The sequence below is a fragment of the Tachypleus tridentatus genome, chromosome 10, assembly GCF_004210375.1.
Source record: "Tachypleus tridentatus isolate NWPU-2018 chromosome 10, ASM421037v1, whole genome shotgun sequence".
NCBI classification, from domain to species: domain Eukaryota; kingdom Metazoa; phylum Arthropoda; class Merostomata; order Xiphosura; family Limulidae; genus Tachypleus; species Tachypleus tridentatus.
In genome coordinates this window covers 55846214-55866993 of record NC_134834.1, presented here as the reverse complement: position 1 = coordinate 55866993, position 20780 = coordinate 55846214, and the positions used below count along the sequence as shown (strand labels likewise).

At 33.7% G+C, this 20780-nt stretch overlaps 1 protein-coding gene across 1 annotated transcript; it reads left to right on the top strand.

The window, feature by feature from the left end:
• The first annotated feature begins 5419 nt into the window (after positions 1–5419).
• On the top strand, positions 5420–9861 carry LOC143229335 (uncharacterized protein C05D11.1-like). Its single transcript, XM_076461523.1, has 2 exons — positions 5420–5468; positions 6049–9861. The coding sequence occupies exon 2, from the start codon at positions 6306–6308 to the stop codon at positions 9156–9158; it is 2853 nt and encodes a 950-aa protein (XP_076317638.1). The 5' UTR covers positions 5420–5468; positions 6049–6305; the 3' UTR covers positions 9159–9861.
• The last annotated feature ends 10919 nt before the right edge of the window (positions 9862–20780 follow it).

Sequence of the window (20780 nt, the reverse complement as noted above, 5' to 3'; positions counted from 1 at the left end):
TATAAGTGAACCAGTCAATTACTGAAGGAGATAGTGGTGAACTGTAAATGAGTTTTAAACTAATTTAGTTGTAGATGAAGTATTTGGATCCGTGTTACCTAACATGTGTATTCAGCTACTTTATTGTTCATCCGTGAAATTGCACAAATTTATTTTTACGTTAGTTAGTAAAATTAGTGTAGTATTTCCAGCAATATAGGAAGTAGTTGCAAAGTTGAGGTACTTGACTGCACATGTAGCTTTTACAACAAGTGATCGAATGTATAAAGAGTTGCTTAAAACAGTTCAATCTAGTAACGTTAATAATAAACTAATTTACAGTTGGTATATAAGTTATGTCTGGAACAGTGAGAGTGCTACAGCACTCATGAACCCAAATACTCTGATTTTACTACCCCCAAAAGTTACGATAGTATACAAGTGAAGGCAGCTTACAGAAGCATTAAGAAATAAACAATCTAATTTGTTATCATGATATGGACCGATTGGACCTCGAATTATTTACATCACATAATTTATAAAAAAAAATACCGAACGGAATAAACAACAACTTTTCAGTAACTAGCATTAAAAGTGAGGTTATTTTTGTCAAAAATAAAATAGAACTTTAAATATACTTGAACTGTTGAAGATGATGACCACAAGGGCAAAAAATTTTAATTATTAAAATTGAAATTATTAAAACAAGATTTCAATTTCCTTCGATGTACTCAGCATATAGCTCGATGTGGCTTTCCTATAAGAAAAACGCGCACACAAAACACACTTAAAACAAGATCGGGAAGAAATGTGGATAAAAAAAAAGAATATCAAATACTACGAAACAGAAAATTGAAAAATCAAGAAGAACGAGACACAAAAATAAAATAATATCAAGAAAACATTTACAGAAAATTGAAAGATGATCAAAACGTAAGAGACGGGAATTTGAGAGAACGATTAGACGAAAGAGATGTAATACATAAAAAATAGTTTAGCTCAAAAATTAATCTAGTTGAACAGAAGAAACTGCTACAGATGTACCGAAAGATCATAAGTGAAGAAGTACAGAAAAGTTGTAATGACAAAACTGATGAATTAAAGAGAAAAATCAACAAGGTAGAATTTGTTTTGTTTTGGAATTTCGCACAAAGCTACTCGAGGGCTATCTGTGCTAGCCGTCCCTGATTTAGCAGTGTAAGACTAGAGGGAAGGCAGCTAGTCATCACCACCCACCGCCAACTCTTGGGCTACTCTTTACCAACGAAAAGTGGGATTGACCGTCACATTATAACGCCCCCACGGCTGGGAGGGCGAGCATGTTTGGCGCGACTCGGGCGCGAACCCGCGACCCTCAGATTACGAAGCGCACGCTTTAACGCCCTAGGACATGCCAGGCCTAACAAGGTAGAAAAGAACATAAGTGAAAGCGTAAGAAAGGATTGGTATTAGTGAATGATTAAATCAGCCACACTTTTCTTCTCCATCAGCTCTGAAGTGCCATTTACAGCAATATATTGGATATATATAATACATTATTGCTGAAGAGACCTCTCTGAACTACTACAGTCATTATATTATCAAATCAAATTCCAGAATTTAGTTGGCAAGTTCAAGATTGACATACCGAGAAGACAATAGATTATGATGGGAAGGTAACATGGAAGTGAATGGATGGAATAGCAAACAAGTAATTCATTTTGCTACCCATCTAAAAGGACTAGATTTGACAAGTTAAATAACATACTACTTGAGAACCATGCAAACAATCAAGCATTAGGAATTAGCTACCTTGTCCAACAGGTTTGGCGTGAAACACCAGAAGGAAATATTCAAAACAAAGTGGCCCGGCATGGCCAGGTGGTTAAGGAGCTCGACTCGTAATATGAGGGTCGCGGGCTTGAATCCCCGTCGCACGAAACATGCTCGCCATTTCAGCCGTGGGGGCGTTATAATATTATGACCAATCCCACTATTCGTTAGTAAAAGAGTAGCCCAAGAGTTGGCGGTGGGTGGTGATAACTAGCGCCTTCCCTCTAGTCTTACACTGCTAAATTAGGGACGGCTAGCGCAGATAGCCCTCGAGTAGCTTTGAGCGAAATTCTAAAAACAAACAAGCAAAACAAATCAGAGCAAAATTTTGGAACAGGCTACAGAGGAGAGAAGAGACACCAGTAGAACTTGGCAGAAGATTTGTAAAAGCTTGCCTAATTATCTTACCGGAACGTTGTTCTTCAAATGATGAGATTGTTTGTAGATGACGCCATAACAGACAAAGATATAGGAATTACACTGAAACATAGTAGCTGTATATTATTTAAAGGAAACTTTTCAGTTAGCGAAGCAAACACAGTCCAATAAAGTCATAGTTAAACAACAAAGACGTAATAATCAGATCTAGTACTATTTAAACATAGATTTCAGCTTGTAATAGTCTGAAGAACTAAGTAAATTAATTACATAGCGAGTTACACAGAATGAAGGAAATAAACAACAAATGATACAAATTAGAACAACGCACAAGTGAAGGAAGCTTGTACAAATACGAGAGAGCTGTTCAAAAAATACGCGGACTGACGTCATAAAACAAAATGTACTTTATTTAGAAGTTACAGGTCTGGGACCCCTTCAAAGTACTCTCCTCCCCAACGCACACACTTATCCCAACGGTGTTTCCACTTGTTGAAACAGTCCTGGTACCCTTCTTTTTTAATGTCCTCCAGCTCCTTCGTCGCATTTGCCTTAATCTCGGGAATCGTCTCAAATCTTCTTCCTTTCAAGGGTCTTTTGAGTTTGGGGAACAAAAACAAATTGCAAGGAGCAAGATTAGGTGAGTAGGGGGGGGAGGAGAACAGTGATCGAGTGTTTGGCCAAAAACTCACGAGTTCTGAGGCACAACTTTCGCAGCAACGCGGTGCATCTTCAATTTTTCGGTCAAAATCTCGTAACAAGACTTTCCAACTGATATCCCACACTCTTCAGCAAGCCCCTTGACAATCAGACGTCGATTTGCCCGCACTAAGGTGTTGAGTTTGTCGACGTGTGGGTCGTCAGTTGACGTGGAAGGACGTCCAGGACGCTCATCATCTTCAATGGACTGTCGACCATCCTTAAAACGTTCATGCCACTTGAAACATGCCGTACGTTCATAGCAACATCACCGTAAGCCGTGTTAAGCATAGCAAAAGTTTCAGTCGCAGATTTTCCAAGTTTAACACAAAATTTCACAGCAAGTCGTTTGGCGGATTTCAGAATGAATGACCTGAAGGAGCTAATACACAAATGAAGATATCTGCAATCGGGAAATGGCGTCGTAATCAGCTGATCTGTGCAAACCTAGCGACACCAAGCGGATTCCCCTGGAACCAGCTGGAGCCGCGCAATTCAAACAGTCCGCGTATTTTTTGAACAGACCTCGTACTAAAAAAAGAAGAAATTAATTCATTACTATTATGTAGCTGATTTTGGAAGTATTTTCACCAATTAACATATCACAACGTGTTGAGATGATATGGGACCTATTGGTTCAGTTCGGCTGTTTCATCCTCTAAACTAAAACTTTTAATACATACAATTTTAAAATTTTAAAATCAGTCCGTATCATTCATATAATTTTCAAGTTTTCTCCTAAACTCAATTACATTAACTGCCTCTGCGACATCATAAGACAACACCTTCCAAAGACCCACCACCCTGTTAGAAAATTAACTTAGCTGAAGATGACTCCTACCCTGGTCTTAGTATTCTCACTGTTAAATATGGAAAAGATAATACATCAACACTATAAATTCACATTACAATCTTAAACACCTCAATCATATCCGTCCCTCACTAGTACTGCGGTAAGTCTAAGGATTTTTAAAGCAAAAATCAGGAGTTCGTTGGCTTTGCTATGAGAAAACACATACAATCATATCATCTTTTATTCTTCTTTTTCCAAGAGAAAATAATTTGAGATATTTCAACAATTTCTCGAATGACAACTCAAGACACCATTTTAGTAACCTTTCCCAACAATTCAATGTATTTCCTGAGATAAAGATCCCAAGACTGAACATAAAATATTAAATTTGGCTTAACCAGTGACCTTGTGTAATAAAATTATAACTTCTTTAGATTTGTACTGAATATTTCTGTAGATAAAACCTAAAATTCTATTTACTATACCATAAGCAACAGCACACGTTTTGGATGGCTTTAGAAACTGATCAACTACTACATCAAGATTCCTTTGTGCATGACACTATTAAGAGTATTTCCATCCAAATTATACTAATAAATCAAATTATCATAGCTCAGATGCATTATCTGGCATTTATTATAATAAAACACATCTGTCAATTCATTAAATGATCTAAATCCTTTTGTAAATCAGCAGCACCCTCTTCAGAGCTAGTACCACCCGATAACTTAATATAATCTATAAGTTACAGTAATTTATTGACTATTCCTTCACCTGTGTCATTGATGTAAACCAAAAAGAGCACAGGTCCTAAAACGTAGCCCAGAAATACTCCACTTGCAACATTAACCCAGTTTGACTGAACTCCAGTTGTAATAACCGTTTACTTTCTCTCATCCAGCCACTCTTCTATCATATTTGCCAACTAATATCCCCCAGACCAAGAGTGATGACTTGTTTACAAACCTTTTATGTGGTATTTTGTCAATGCTTTCTGAAAATCCAGATACACCAATTCATCTACATAAGCAGCAGCCTTTTCAAAGAATGTCAAAAGATGTATAAGCAAGATTTTTCCTTAGTGAACCCATGTCAATTATTCAATAAAACTCTAAACTTTGTTAAATATGTTTGCAAAGCATCTTTTATCAGACTTTCAAAATGTTTCGTACCCCGCTGGTACAGCGGTAAGTTTTCAAATTTACAACGCTATAATTAGGGGTTCGATTTCCCTCGGTGGATTCAGCAGATAGTCCAATTTGATTTTGCTATAAGAAAACACACACACCCCAAACTTTTCCCAAACTTATGTAAGACTAAAGAGTTTATAATTATTGAAATAATTTTTATCACCTCCCTTGTAAAGACAAGTTACATTAACTAATTTACAATCATCTGGTACCTGCCAAATAATCAAGGATTTGCCAAAAAAAAAAAAAAAGTAGCAAGAGGCCATATATTCAATCTTTAACATCCTTGAAAACATATGGGGAAATATTATCTGACCCAGGAGCCTTACCAAATTGTTCTTAACCAGCTCAGAATTAATAGTCACTTAATTTGATCTTATTTACATCTATCATTTTTTACAGATGTGGAATATTGCTTAAATTTCGTTAAAAGAACCCGCATAACTAGAGAACAATATTATGACAATGTTCTTCTGTTTATTAGCGTATGAAAACAGTATAAAAATTACTAATTTTAACTTGTTCGAATTTCAACCACTAGAGTAAACTGTGTATGCTAGCGCCTTACACGTTTATGTAGTTGTGTACTAAGAAATATGGAGATAGTTACCGCATTGGTAGGTTACGGTCTTGGATGTAATTTATTTGTGTATATTATGACATATTAACGACTATCCAATTTATACTTTCTTAATCACTGATATTTCTGCGAAATTCCATTATATATACATATATTTGTATATTATAACGTTTGAAATAGCTAGTAACAAACTGAGCTATTTCTTTGTACAGAGTTCATGCATAATTATTTATTAATACAGTATGGCTAAAGTAGTTTTTAATTTATGGTTAAATCGGTAACCAGTCTTAAAAGGTAGCCGGATTTTGTTTGAGAAGTTTTATTGTGCAACTGTGGGCAAAAAATTTTGTGAACAGAGTCAGACGACTTACATAACTGGATTATGTAAAAGTGAATGATAAAGATAATACGACATGTAATTTTCCGGCATCAGGATCTCTGTAGGTTTTTCATTGGCCCAATTTTAAGATCGAAAAGGTTCGAAGTCAAGTTACAGTGGTTGTCAACTACTTTTAACAAAATATGTGATATATGGCTTGACAAATGTATTATAATTTTACCATCGAACAATATGGCAGAAACTAATACAATTACAAACTACATTGTTTCACTTTCAGGCAATCTCTCCACTTTAGGATCTGGATGTGATAAAGATTCTAAAACTGATGAACAAGAACCATATTTTGGTTTTGAACCCATAGCTGTTGTAACAGCAGATGGGGAAATAGAAATAAGAAAATATAAGTCAAAAAGAACAAATATTTTAGTGTACATTGCTGATGTTGAAGGTCCTGTAGTGAATGGTTATTTTTGTTTAGGAACAGAAGCTCATGATGATGATGGTTTGCCACATACTTTAGAACACTTGATATTTATGGGAAGTGAAGATTTTCCTTATAAGGGGACATTAGATTTGATGGCAAACTATTGCTTGTCATCTGGAACAAATGCATGGACTGACACTGACCACACATGTTATACTTTAACAACTGCAGGAGCTGAAGGTTTTCTAACACTGCTACCAGTGTATTTAGATCATATTCTTTATCCTACCTTGCTGGAATCTGCTTATATTACTGAAGTTCACCATGTCACTGGTGAAGGGGAAGATGCAGGGGTTGTGTACTGTGAAACTCAAGGAACAGAAAACACTGCTGAAAGCCTTTGTAAACTGAATTTATTACGAGCTATGTATCCTGGAGATTGTGGATATGGGTATGAGACTGGGGGACTTATGAAGAATATACGGGAAAAAACAACTCATGATCGTGTGAAAGATTATCATGACAAATATTATCGTCCTGATAATTTGTGCATCATTGTAACAGGAAAAGTTAAACCTGCTGATCTATTTAAAGCTATTCTAATAATAGAGAAGAAGATTTTATCAAAGGTTTATGATGAAGAAGGTGAGCATCCTTGGAAAAAAACTATTCCTTCCTTAACTAAGAGCTCAGACGTTATAGTACCTTTCCCAGATGATGATGAAGATTCAGGCATTGTAATGGTAGGGTGGAGAGGACCCCACGTTAACCAGTTTGAGCAACTGAGTGCTATCAATGTTTTATTAGACTACCTTACAGAAACCTCTATAGCAATATTAGAGAGAGAATTTGTAGAAGTTTCAGATCCATTCTGCAGTTCAGTCAATTACAGCATTATTGAGAACTTTGAGACATGCATATATTTGACTTTTGAAAATGTACCAAACAGTAAATTGAACTGTATCAGAGACAAGATTTTAGGAATCCTTAAGAAATTTGATGATGGAACTGAAATTATAGATCTAGAAAGAATGAAATCTGTGATTCACAAAAAACATCAACATCTTTTACGACAAGTTGAAAATGATCCTCATGACATGATTGCAGAAAATCTTATAACAGACTTTTTATATGGAACATCCTTGAGAGATCTGCAGCAAAGACTTTGTGGGATTCCTTTGTTAAACTGTTTACTTACTGCAAAAAGTGATTTTTGGATTCAATTGATTAAAGATTATTTCATAAAACCTCCAACAGTAGTAGTTATTGGAAAGCCAGATCCACATTTAATGAAACAAATGGCAGATGAAGAAAAGGTTCGTGTTCTGAACCAAAAGAAATCATTAGGCAAGAAAGGACTGCAAGAAAAAGATAAAATTTTAAAGGAAGCAATAAAAAATAATGAAATAAAGTTGCCAGATGATGCACTCTCAAAACTACCAGTTCCTTCTTTAGCTAATATCCAGTTCCATTCAATAACATGCAGCAATAACTACAGTGCTGATAATGCCATAAAAATTAAAGAGTTTATTGTTGATACCTTGCCATGCAGATTTCAGTTGGATGATGTCAAAACAGACTTTGTTCAGATTCTTGTACTCATGAATACCCGTTCTGTGTCATCAGAGCTGCGACTTTTCCTTCCCATTTTGATGGAACTGCTGGTAGAATCCCCAGTTCTACAGAACCAAGAACTGATTACTTGGGATAAAGTTATGAAAGAGCTTGAGGCTGACACTGTTGGATGGTCTTCTTGTTCAGGTCTTGGTGGAGAGGCTAACTTTTTCAGTGGCTGTTACACTCAGGTTGCATATTTGAATTTGGTAGTTGAAATAAACAAGTATATTCAAGGTGTAGCTTGGGTACAAAAGCTTGTATATCAGACTTCATTTATGCCAGAGAGGATTGCAGTCATAGCAAAAAAAATGATCAATAGTATTGTAGATCTTAAACGAGATGGTTCAGAAGTTGTTGCAGCTCTCATAAACAACATGTGTTTTTCTTCTAAGAGCAACCACTGGGCAGATAGCATGTACAGACAGTATACATTTTTGAAGAAAATTCTTGGTCAGATGATTTCCAATCCACAACAAGTTGTTGATTCATTGAATAAACTGAGGCATCAACTGACTAATCCTGAAAACATAACAGTTCATATGACAACCAGTGTGAAGAAATTATGTGAAAAAAATGATTCAAAAGTGCCTTGGGAACATATTTTTCTTCCTGAAAGCTCCAGAAAACTATGCCACAATGAGTTAGAAATCCTACATTGCCATCAAACATTAAACCCATTGTCATCAGATTTGCCATTAGGTGCTATAATAGGTGTAGGTGCAGTAGAATCATCATATTTAATCCTAGCAGTTTCTAGCATTAGTTCATATTCTGACCCAGATATTCCAGCTCTACTGCTGTTAATTCAGTATATGACACAGTCTGAAGGTCCATTTTGGCAGCAGATTCGTGGACAAGGTCTTGCTTATCATTACAGCATAGACCTTCAACCAGCTGATGGTTTATTGTATCTGATTTTTCAAGAATCCACAGATATTGTTAAGGCCTATCAAGCTGCAAAAGCTGTTGTTAATGGATACTTCTCTGGTTCCTTGAATTGGGATCCTTTGCTTTTGAATTCTAGTAAAAATAGTCTAATGTTTGAATTCATTGAAAAAGAAAAAACTGTTGACAGTGTTTCATACCAGTCAATGCTTTCATACTTTCGTGGAGTGGACATGATGTACAACAGAAAGTTAATGGAGTTGGTGTCACAAGTTTCATTCAGTGAGATGGAAAGAGTTGGAAAAAAATATTTGATTCCATTGTTTGCACCCCATGAGTCTCGACTGGCTATTTGTTGCCATCCACACAAAGTTAAGGAGGTGGTATCAGAGTTTAAGAAAATTGGTAGAGAAATTGCTGTTATTAAAAATTCCGAGAAGAGTTTTCTTACCCAAATGTAATTCTCACAGATTTTTTATGTTAAGTTTAAAAAATAATTTGAACTGCTAGTTTGATTAATTTGATGCTTTATAACTAAATGTGTTGATATAAGAATTTTATATTGTAAACAAATGTAAAAGTTATTAAAAAGAGCATTTGCTGCTTAAAGTTGATTATATGGATTAATAAAAACTCAAAACTCTCCAGTGATAATGTATATTTATTTATTAAGAGGTCATGAATGACTTTTATTACAAAATTAGCTGTTATTCTATTTTCAATTTACTGAGTAATATCGGTTGTATACTCTTATCTTTATCAACCACTCAAGTTATTTAACTTTAAAATGCTTTAGCATCAGAGTTCATGTAGCTTTGAATGAACTTCCAGAAGAAAGAAACCTTTAGGTCAAATCCAAATTACTGTATCATACATGGCTGGGTATGCTGTATGTATGGTCTGTTGCCTTAATTATTCAGCACTAGATGTAAACAGATTGTGTGGTTGACATATTGTAAATCTTTTTCCTTTGCTTTCATTCTTGCCTCCTTAGAATTCTCATGAATTTTGGTGGAATACATATGGAGAGTATTACTTCACTAAACTTTGAGAAAGTTTTTGTTTGTATGTTGATGTGTTTTTGTATTGTTGTTTATCTTTGTTTCCATTGAGACAATAGCCACAATAACTGAATTTATTAAAATAATAGTAAGTTGTGTTGAATTATGAATGTCCATGGAAAACATTGCTTGTCTTATCAACTGAGCTCTTTTATTGGGTTTTTGTCAAATAATTTTTAATGAAAGTATAAACTTCATAGCAGAATAAATTATTTAACCACAGGTTATGGATTTGTTTTGTAAACTGAAAATTTGTTAGAATTCATACAAAGAATTTTATTCTTCATCAGGTTTATTAATCCTATAGCAGAAATAATTACAATATGTAACAATTCTAGAGTACTGTAAATACTCTCTTTAACATTTCTTGACTCTTGATATTTCTATTAAAAGAAGTAAGGTAAGAGTGTCTTACTTGTGGCATCAAGGTTACTTTTCACCCACTAAAATATAAGAACATTGATTATGTGACAGAAGGCCATATAGTCCATCACAGCCACTTCTGCATCCAACAAAATTCAATGCACAATGAAACAGAAGATCATAAAGTTTGGCATAGTCACCCGCCTAAACTACCAAGAATATAGAAACTATCCCAAGCTAAAGATAGCCATTCATACCTTTATTTACAGTCAACCAAAATTTAAACACAATTCAAGCAACAATATATAACACCACCAAGCAACAAATACTTCAAATTTATAACTTAACAGAGAGGTGAGTATTCCAAAGAACAAATCTAGTTATAGGATTGTTAATCTTAAATTTAATATTGACATTCCTAATATTATTTATTCTACACTCAACAAACTATTCATGGCAACCTGTTAGCCCATTAACATATTAAATGTCTGAATTGACTCGATTCTTTTTGGCACCAGGCTGAACATGGTCTGGTAATTATCATGACAGGACTGTGGATTTAAGGATTTATGTTTCATGTTCCACACTTTAGGTCATTAATGTGGTATAAGAATAATGGTCATATTCCACTGTTTGATCAGAAAAACTTGATGATGGGTGTTGTGGACTAACTGCTCCCTGCATGGTCTATCATTTCAAAATTTATCTTGCACAAAAGTTTCACTCATTGGTCAAACAAAGACTAAGCCTAATATGTCCAAATGTTTAGGCTTGTTTCCATAATTAAAATTTTAGTAACTAACTTTTCACTTTTCCCAGAAACCAGTGTATGTTCTGCAATATTTAACCAAGAATTGTATAATATCTTAAATGAGATCTTATCAAAACAAAATATATATTTGACAAGATCATTTGCACTTTAAATCAAGAATTTATCAATGAATCCCAGAACGTCATAAATCTCTTTTTTCTAAAAGAAAAACGAGTATGTGTAAAACAATGTAGCTTCTGAAATATTTAATACCTTTGACATTCAAGTCACCATTAATAACACTGTTGTTTAGAAAGTAATTTAAAATATTTTCCACAAAGAAACAACTATGTAAAATTTGGTCTCCAGAATTTAATGATGTCAAGTTTTTCCATATTTTAAATATTTGTATATGAATTAAAAAACCTGACACATAGTTTAAACCTAGTTTTATTGTAATCACCATTTATCACATTAACTCTTGAGTAATTTAATAATGTATTTACATGGTATCCAAAAGCTATGGTTATTTGACATGTTAGTAGTGCTATTAGTATTTTCATTTCAATCATGTAGAATCAAATATAGTATTACTTAGATTTAATTGTATTATAGTAAGAGCAGTGTCAAGTGAAGTTGTTATATAATCAGAGTTATTTATAGCTTAGTTCAAAGTAGGAGAGATCAAACTTTTAAATTCTAAGAGGCATGTGTGATTAATTATAAAGCTGATTTCCAAAACTTTGTATTGTAGGAATTTGAACAAGTATAGAGCTATAATGCCATGTAATTATGTCAGAAGTGAGAATGAAACTTGTAAGAAAAAAATAGTCTGTGCCACTCCTCAAACTCAGATTTTCGATCTCATTCTTTTTACAGATATTAAATTCTTGTTCATGTCTGTGAATAAAATGTTTAAGGAATTAAGATTGTCAGCAGTAAATATGAAACTTTAAGAATTACAGAATAATGGTTTTATTGGGATATAAATATTTTTAAAAGCTTAATGTTCTGTCAGTTCATAACTTAAGCAAAATTACACTAGGTGGTGTATGTAATCCAGTAACTAGTTTAAACACATCAATCATATTGCTTCTGGTTCTTCTCTTCTCCATTTAAAATGTTATGATCTTTTGGAAAATGCAGACTTATTAGTTTGTAATAAGAGTTTGAATGTAGAATTAAAAAAATGAACGTTAAGTGTGAAAACTTAAACCTAAGTGTATAATATCAATATACAAATTTGCTGGGTATTGTTTTGATATGTCAAATCAACCAGTTTTCTCATTGAATTGTTCTTGAAGAAGCAAATAATTTCATGATTATTATTATTCAGCTGGAAGCAAAAAGTGTAAAAAGACTTTTGCTTTTTAATCATTACATGAATTAATATGGTTTAATGGCTTTTAAGGTTTGAACTTTTCATATAGAGTATAGAGTAGTACATTAATTAACAAGACAAAAACAGAAAAACTTAAAACTGTGGAATGTTCCTAATATGAGAGTATAAAATTTCTATGTTCTTTTAACACTGAGTTAATATTTAGCCAGTGGTTTACATTCTGCAACATAGAAAAATTATTCAACTATAGTCTTATAAAGAATATTTTGTCATTATGTATATGTGTGCATTTTCACACAAATGTGGTCTTGTATTTTAAAAAAGTTTAAATGAAATGGAATAAGCCTCTTTCTCTTTGAACACACAACATAATATGAGGTGGGAAATCACAATTATAACTACAAAATTTAAATATCATTTTAAACTCTTTGTTTGAAGGAAAACAACTGAAACATTAAGATTTTCAGCAAAATTACGTGTGATTCTTCTGATATATTGAACATAATATTATGAACAGCACATGAATAATATTTTTATTAACATCAATGTTAATCACCAACCTGGAAAAGACATGGAATTGGAAAGATGATCAGAGAAAACAGTGCCTACTTTTTTTCTTTAGTTTTTACATGTTTAATATGACATGAATAGGCCCTCTATATTAGATTATGTGGTAATAATCATTTATTATAATTGATGATGGATTAGATTGAATATTCTCTTATACTTAAAATTCAAGATTTTGTTGTTTAATTTAAGTTTGAAATGTTTTTATTTGAAAATCTTTACTACTGTAGTTTGTTAATAGTTTTAATAATATGAATACAAGCTTAAGAGATGTTAAATAAAATTTTAAATATCAGTACGTTATCTGTGTGCAATTTGTTGAAGATAACAATGGTAATTTAATTGTTACCCTTTTGTAATCGGATATACTGTTCAAATCATTTAAAACTGAATTTGCTTGAACCCGGCTATTCATTATGAAGTTGTTATGCACAGAAGTCAAATTTAATTGGTTAAAAAAATGAAAGAAAACATGACAATATATAAAAAGTTTATGCAACTGTTTTATAATTCAGAAAGATTCTAAAATAACTTCTGTTTGATAGCTGGGACAATTTAGTATCTGAGGTGCCAATTTGTTGTGGGAATCAGTATTTGTTTCTGTTATTGTAATTTATAGTTTTATTTTATACTTACACTGCAATAACAGTGTATAGTTTATTTGTTCTCTGAAGTTCGGTAGTTTACTACTTGGTTTTTCATATGCCTTTCCATGTTTTGCTAATTATTGGGATAGTTCCAGGATAGTTAAAAACTTTAAACATCAGTTGGATGAATATTAAATTTGTTTGTATTTGAAAATACCCAGTTTACTGAATATCGTTTATATCAAGTGTGAAAAATTGTTTTTTTTTTTCATATTCTTATATATATGAATAGCTGAATATACATTTTAAGTGTTCTATATTTCAAAGGTTTATTCTGAATAATTTATGCTGCTGAAATATTAAAAGTATGTAACGGCATAACAGTTGGTATTAATATTCAGATGATATAAGGAAGATTATCCCTTATTCTTAGTATGTCATAATTCTTGAAATATGGAGGCTCATAAATAGCTCTTTAAGGCCTATATTCAAATAGAGTTCCTTGCATGTATATGCGCACATACTGAGCTCAAGTGTATCACTTTTCCATTCAACATACGTACGCATAAAATAGTTTTGATTGGATGTTACTTGTGTTTGCTCAGTAATTTGCCTTATTTTTTAAATGGTACGTCTAATGAAAAATCTATAAATCAGAAGTAATGTCACTGTTGATATAGACTTATCAGTTAATGGAATACGAATATTTTACCGGACATTGTTGACTGCTCCTTTCTTTAAAAAGAAAAACCTCCTGAAGATGGATTAAGTTTTCCTTATCTCTCTGTAAGTCATGCGTATTAAACCTGTTACATTTTAAACATAGCATTCTTTGTCTTGTACTTTAGAGATTGGCCCGGCATGGCCAAACGTGTTAAGGCGTTCGACTCGTAATCCGAGGGTCGCGGGTTCGAATCCCGGTCGCACCAAACATGCTCGCCCGTGGGGGCGTTATAATGTGACGGTCAATCCCACTATTCGTTGGTAAAAGAGTAGCCCGAGAGTTGGCGGTGGGTGGTGATGACTAGCTGCTTTCCATCTAGTCTTACACTGCAAAAATAGGGGCGGGTAGCGCAGGTAGCCCTCGAGTAGGTTTGCGCGAAATTCAGAACAAACACAACAAAACTTGGAGATTTTCAAGAATTACAATAATATACGATATTTGTATTCCAACCACACTATATTTATCACATCCATTGTCGCACGACGTGTTTTGCTAAGTCCAAAGCCTTTGAGGCCGGTTGAAATGCTATTATTATAAAATCTTTTAATTCTTTTTCGTACTAGATAAATAATGCAATGTGTAAAAATATAATAAGCCTAGTAATAATGTCTTTTAACAAGTATAATTATGCTTTGCCAGCTTATATGAAGCCGTCCCACCATAACTTTGGTTTAGTTTGTGTCATTAATGATATTTTTTCCACAAGACGCGAGAAGAGAAATTTGTTGATAAAAACAAATTGATGCGTCTGAAGGAAAAGTTTTTCTAGTTTATTTTTTGACCCAACTACTGGCGAAATATTTACCACACCTACCTTAATTTTTATATACGTCATTCCAATTTAAAAGACTAATTTCTGCGCTCAAAACTACAGGACAGTTCCGCTGTTGGAATCCGTCGTTGTACCCGAAAAATTTGTGTGGCACTTGCCCACGCATTTCAAACACTACCACAATAACTGGTCATAATTATCCTTTCCACGTCAAAGAATATTACACCTGCATGTCAGAATGGGTCGTTTACAGCATTCAGTGTAGTATGTGTGACAAGTGATATAATGGAAATACAGAATGCAGACTGGGTGATCTTCTCTCTCTTGGAAACCATAGATCTGTTAGAGAAGGTTCCATTGACCTCCCAGTTACTAGACGATTGAATTCTCCCAACCACAATGGTATCTCCGATATAGTAATCTTAGTTATTAGAAATACACCACTACAAGTTAACACGAGAGCACCTTGAATACTGTCCTGTCTTCCATCTCAGCACCAAGTCTCATGGTGATATAGACGAAAGATTTACACTCAAATGATTATAAAACATCGTCAGTTATTTCTCCAAATTCATTCCCTTAATTTTTCTCTAGACGCGTTTGTTTTACTTCTTACTCCTGATTAAATTTCCCTTTTCAGTCTTACTATGCAAAGTCTATTCCTTCCAATAATTATTATACTAGGTTATCGTTTTGCGAACTTATGTTTATTATATTTATATTTCTAAATTGAAGTTTAGTTGATCTGATAACTTCCATATTAAGTTTAACAATGTTTTTATCAGTATTTTTGTCGCTGTGCTCCACGATGAAATTGTTTAATTAGAACTTTTGTACCGTCTTACTTTCGAACGAATACACAAGCTTGCGATGGTTTTATTGTCTTAAAATATTTACTTGCTCCTGAATGCTGAATCTGAAAATAATATCCGTTTCTCTTCATCACCTACAGGTTTTTCACTAAACTATATATATAAACTTTTACGTAACTGAATCATTTTCATTGAAATTTGCCCACACGTTTTTATGCTTAAAATGTTGACAACCTCTGGCAATAGAATTCTCTAGACCAACCGGAAGATGAAAGCTAGAGGAGGGCTATCTGTGCTAGCCTTCCCTAATTTATCAGTGAAAGACTAGAGGAAAGACCAAGTGGTTAGGGCACTTGACTCACAATCTAAGATTCTTATCTTCGTCCAACCATATTTGTTTGCACTTTCAGCCGTAGGGGCGTTATAATGTTAGCAATATTAGTTGGTAAAAGAATAGCCTAAGTTTGGTGGCGAATGATGAGCAGCAGATGCCTTCTCTCTATTCTTTCACTGGTAAATCACAGACGATCAACGCAGTCCAGTCTCTGTGTAGCTTTGCACGAAACTAAAAAAAACAAACAACCGTATTGATCATTCTAGAACAGGTACTATATAAATAGTTAACAAGCCACATATCATTGTTCTAGATAGTGTTGGTTTGTGCGTGAAGTTTTACACTAATTTTCTTTAAAGAATTATTTAATTGTTGTTATGGCAACGAGTAGTTGTGTAAATGACCCAAACATGTCATTTTATATTTGTGGTAAATTTTATCAAAGTAGGAGCTTTTTTTTTCCTTTCCGATTTGTAAAAAAAAAAAAAAAAAATTCTTACGTGATAGAAAAGAAAAGAATATCTCGAAGTTTGCGTAGCTTAATTATAGAAAACCCGTTATTAAATCGAAAATAACGTTTATGAAGTTTAAATTTGCAGTTTTGTGTGATTTCTAACACGTCCTTACTGCCATACGAAGGACGTCTGCTCGAAACGTTGCACAAAATAAGCTTGAAAAGTTTTAATTTAGAAGTGACAATTTATTCTCTTGTCTCATTTAGTTTATTTCCTTGCTTTTTATGTACAAATGTTTCTTTTACTTCCTATTGTGGCCAAAGGATGCGTTAGATTTGTTTAGTTCTTTAATCTTTTGCGTAAACCTTGGACTCATGAAATAATTATAGAAGTGTTCGCGATTAATATTTTTTTTTTCATCATACACAGACAAAACCCTGAAGGAAAAAAAAAGCCATCTGGACAACATTCCTTAATATATCCAGTTTCCAAAATAATAAATGGGATAACAAAGGTCTTGCGTCGCCTATGTTAAGATTAAATGTTAACCTTTTAAACTACCTTATTCCGATAAATTAATAATAACGCAAGATAAGAAAATGATTTTTATACAACCAACGTTTAAATATTTCCCTGCTGATGAAACCCCAGTTACGTGAATTCTATGTTTAAAGTATCAGATAAAAAGAAAGAAACTATAATGTGGTAATAAATGGCCATTATTTCAAAAATTTGCAACCGCAGAGCAGAAGAATGAATAAAACAAGTATTGTTCGAAATATAACATTATCTTCCTTTTATATACATATACATATATATTTTATTCAATATACATATAGAGCATGACCATGTGGTTAAGGCACTCGACTCGTAATCTGAGGGTAACAGGTTCGATTCTCGTTACACGAAACATGTTAGCTTTTTTAGTCGTGGGGGCGTTAATACGTTACGGCCAATTCCATTATTCCTTGGTAAAAGAGTAGCCCAAGAATTAGCGGAGGGTGGTGATGACTAACTGCTTTCCCTCTAGTCTTACAATGCTTAATTAGAAATTTCTAGCGCAGATAGCTCTCGCGTAGCTTTGTACGGAATTCAAAACAAAAAATACACGAAGGCTATCTGCACTAGCCATCCCTAATTGAGCAGTGTAAGACTAAAGGGAAGGTAGCTAGTCATCACCACCCTCCGCCAACCCTTAGGCTACTCTTTTGACTGACGAATAGTGGGATTGATCATCAAATTATAACGCTCCCATGGTTGAAAGGGCGAGCCTGTTTGGGGCAACGACGATTCAAACCCGCGACCCTCGGATTACAAGTCGAGTGCCTTAACCACCTGACCATGCTGGGCCCGTGTATCTTTACGCGAAATTCAAAACAAACTAAAATATATATAAAAGAGAGAGAAAGAGTTGGTTGGTTGTTTTCTTGTAGCAAGGCCACATTGGGCTATCTGCTGAGCCCACCGAGGGGGAATTAAACTGCTAATTTTAGCGTTGTAAATTCGTAGACATACCGCTGTATTAGCAGGGGGCAAGAGAGAGAGAAACTATTTTCTTTAGTGTTAAAACTTTTGGTAGTTTCTCCAATTATTGCGTTTTTTAGCACAAAAGCGACTATGATACAATATATATATATGTATATATTAGTATTATATTAATAAAGACAATACTTTAAAATTAATTACACCAGTAAGACTAAACATGGAAAAATATTAACCTGCAATAATATACAGAAACAAAATATATTAATTTATCATAATAAACTAAGGTCCTCAAGTGCAATGAATTTCCATAAAAGACCCAAATCTCCATCGCTTTCCAATAGTTAACTATTCTTCTTCAGGAGAATAAAAAGTGAGATTAGTGAATGCAATATAATATACAAATACAGATGTCGACATCACATAAGCTGGATGTTCCAGATATGTTGGCTCTGAACATGGCCAATCATACGTGGAAAAATAGTTTGTACGAAATAAATGTGTAGATTACACGAAAGACGTAAGAAAGATGTTAAAACCGTTTTCGTAGTATAGAAAAGTCTTAATAAAAAAAAACAAAAGGAGATGAGAATTAGAAAAATGCTAATATAAAGCAATGTATATAAAATAATACCAATATGGAAACATGAATAACAATATAAATAATACTAATAACAACAAGTAAATTTAATTACAAATTTGGTTTTTAAATTTTTTAGAGGTCAACAATGTTGGAATCGAGGTTGATATCATTTGGAGTTACAGTATTCAACAGTGGTATCCAGTAAGCTTCTTTAGTTTCTTTGTTTTTGTTTCATGTAAAAAATTTGTCTTCACACCTGCCAGTTTAGTGTCTTCAAGAGTGTAGTCAGGCGTGTTAAAGTGTTTTGCAATCGAAAGTTTGTTGTTCATTTTGATTAAAGATTTGTGGTTTTAAACCGTTTCCGTATAGTTGTTCTGTTTTGACGGTATTGGATTAAATTAATAGCATTTTCTGTAAATCGGGTTATGGGCTTAGTGATTTTAAACTGTCTTTGTTTGTTTTTATGAGAAAACCTGTTCGTTTTCTGCATGAACTTGCATATTTGGTGCTATAGCAGCGGGTTACGACTTAAAGTTAACTTTAACGTAAACTAAGTGTGGTTCCAAAGTTTTGAAGTTAAGTAAACATTAATTTTAGGCGGTAATTCAACTGTTGTTTTTCATTATCAGGTGAGTTTTTATAACTTTGGGTTTTAGGTTATAACCAGTGGAACAATAGAGGAATTTGTTTTAGGTAATTGTTTCAAGGCAGATGCGCGTGGAATGTTGTTAGTTTTGCCAACTTGTTGAATTAGTGTTCTTCTTATAACCACTTTCGGTCATAGTCTGTTTTACAAAAATCAATGTGACAGTTACAGTTCTTACTGTTAGACCAGATATTCTTTAATCTAAATCCTTGATGTAATGTAATATTACATCTGGAGTATGTACGGTGACGGATTTGAAAATGCTAGTATGGAATCCCCAAATTCAAGGTAGAAAAGTATCGCCTACACGTGGTTATGTACTCTCTTGTCACCGCGGGTAATTGAGCCATAGTATTTTTAACGTTATGAATTCGTAAACTTATCGCTGACATACCAGGCGGTTAAGGTATTCGACTCGTAATCTGAGGGTCGCGGGTTCGAATCCCCATCACATCAAATATACTTGCCCTTTCAGCCGGGGGCGTTATAATATGATAGTCAATCTCACTATTCGTTGCTAAAAGAATAGCCCAAGAGTTGGCGGTGGGCGGCGATGACTAGCTACCTTCCCTCTAGCCTTACACTGCTAAATTATGGACGGCTAGTGTACATAGCCCTCGTGTGGCTTTGCGCGAAATTCCATACAAACCAAACCACACAAGGTGACCATATATTTATGAAGAAAGCTTTGTGAACAGTTCTTTGAATTTAATGTATTGTGTAATAAATACTTATTCAATAAAATATGGAAAAATCACTCGCAGTAAGGCGAGATTAAAGACTTTCATAGGACTAGAATGTCCTTTAAGTTCCAAATAGTAATATCCTTTTGTAAATTACCATTTAGTTATATTATCCTGTATGAAATACCACTTTATGTGGTTGCCTTTTGTTCTACAGGCCCTCCAGTAACACAGCGATAAGCCTAAATTAGGTTTCGATACCCGCAATAGGCACAGCATAAGTAGCCTATTCCGTAGCTTTGTGCTTAAATACTGTAACGGATTTACTATTATATATTTATTTCAATACTGACGTTTGTGTAAGTTAAATTCATATTTAGCAATGCATGGAACTTATATTATTAAATGTGTATTGCGAAATGTTTGCCAATTCACTAAATTTATTTAAGATTCTGGAGTGTAAGATTCAACAATGTATATATGTAAATGTCAGTATTATTACCAAATGAAATTTCGAAAACCTCGCCTAAAGTTTAGAAACTGACGCGCCAAGAGACAGTACATGCTGTTGGTTTGCTACAGTTCGTATACTATAAACCTCGGAAGATATAACTGTGATTAACGTTTATTAATCGGGAAACTAGAGGTATGTGATCAGGAATGTTTACAGATTTCGAACTTTTCAAATCATTTAACTTAAGCAATTAACATCGGACGTTAGTATTTCTACGAAAACATTGTATAACTTCAGTATTGATAAAATCACGTGTGAAAAGCTAGTTGATTCATCAGTAAGTGAATTATACCTGTATCGACTTAGAATTATCGCAAACCCTCGATAATATGCCCAGAAAGTTACGGATTAGATAGAATACTCAATATTGTTTGTAAAACTTTTTGTATATAAATCATTATTTGTGA

Excerpts from the sequence above, each read along its gene's own strand:
- LOC143229335 (XM_076461523.1), top strand. The coding sequence starts at position 6,306 with ATGGGAAGTGAAGATTTTCCTTATAAGGGGACATTAGATTTGATGGCA.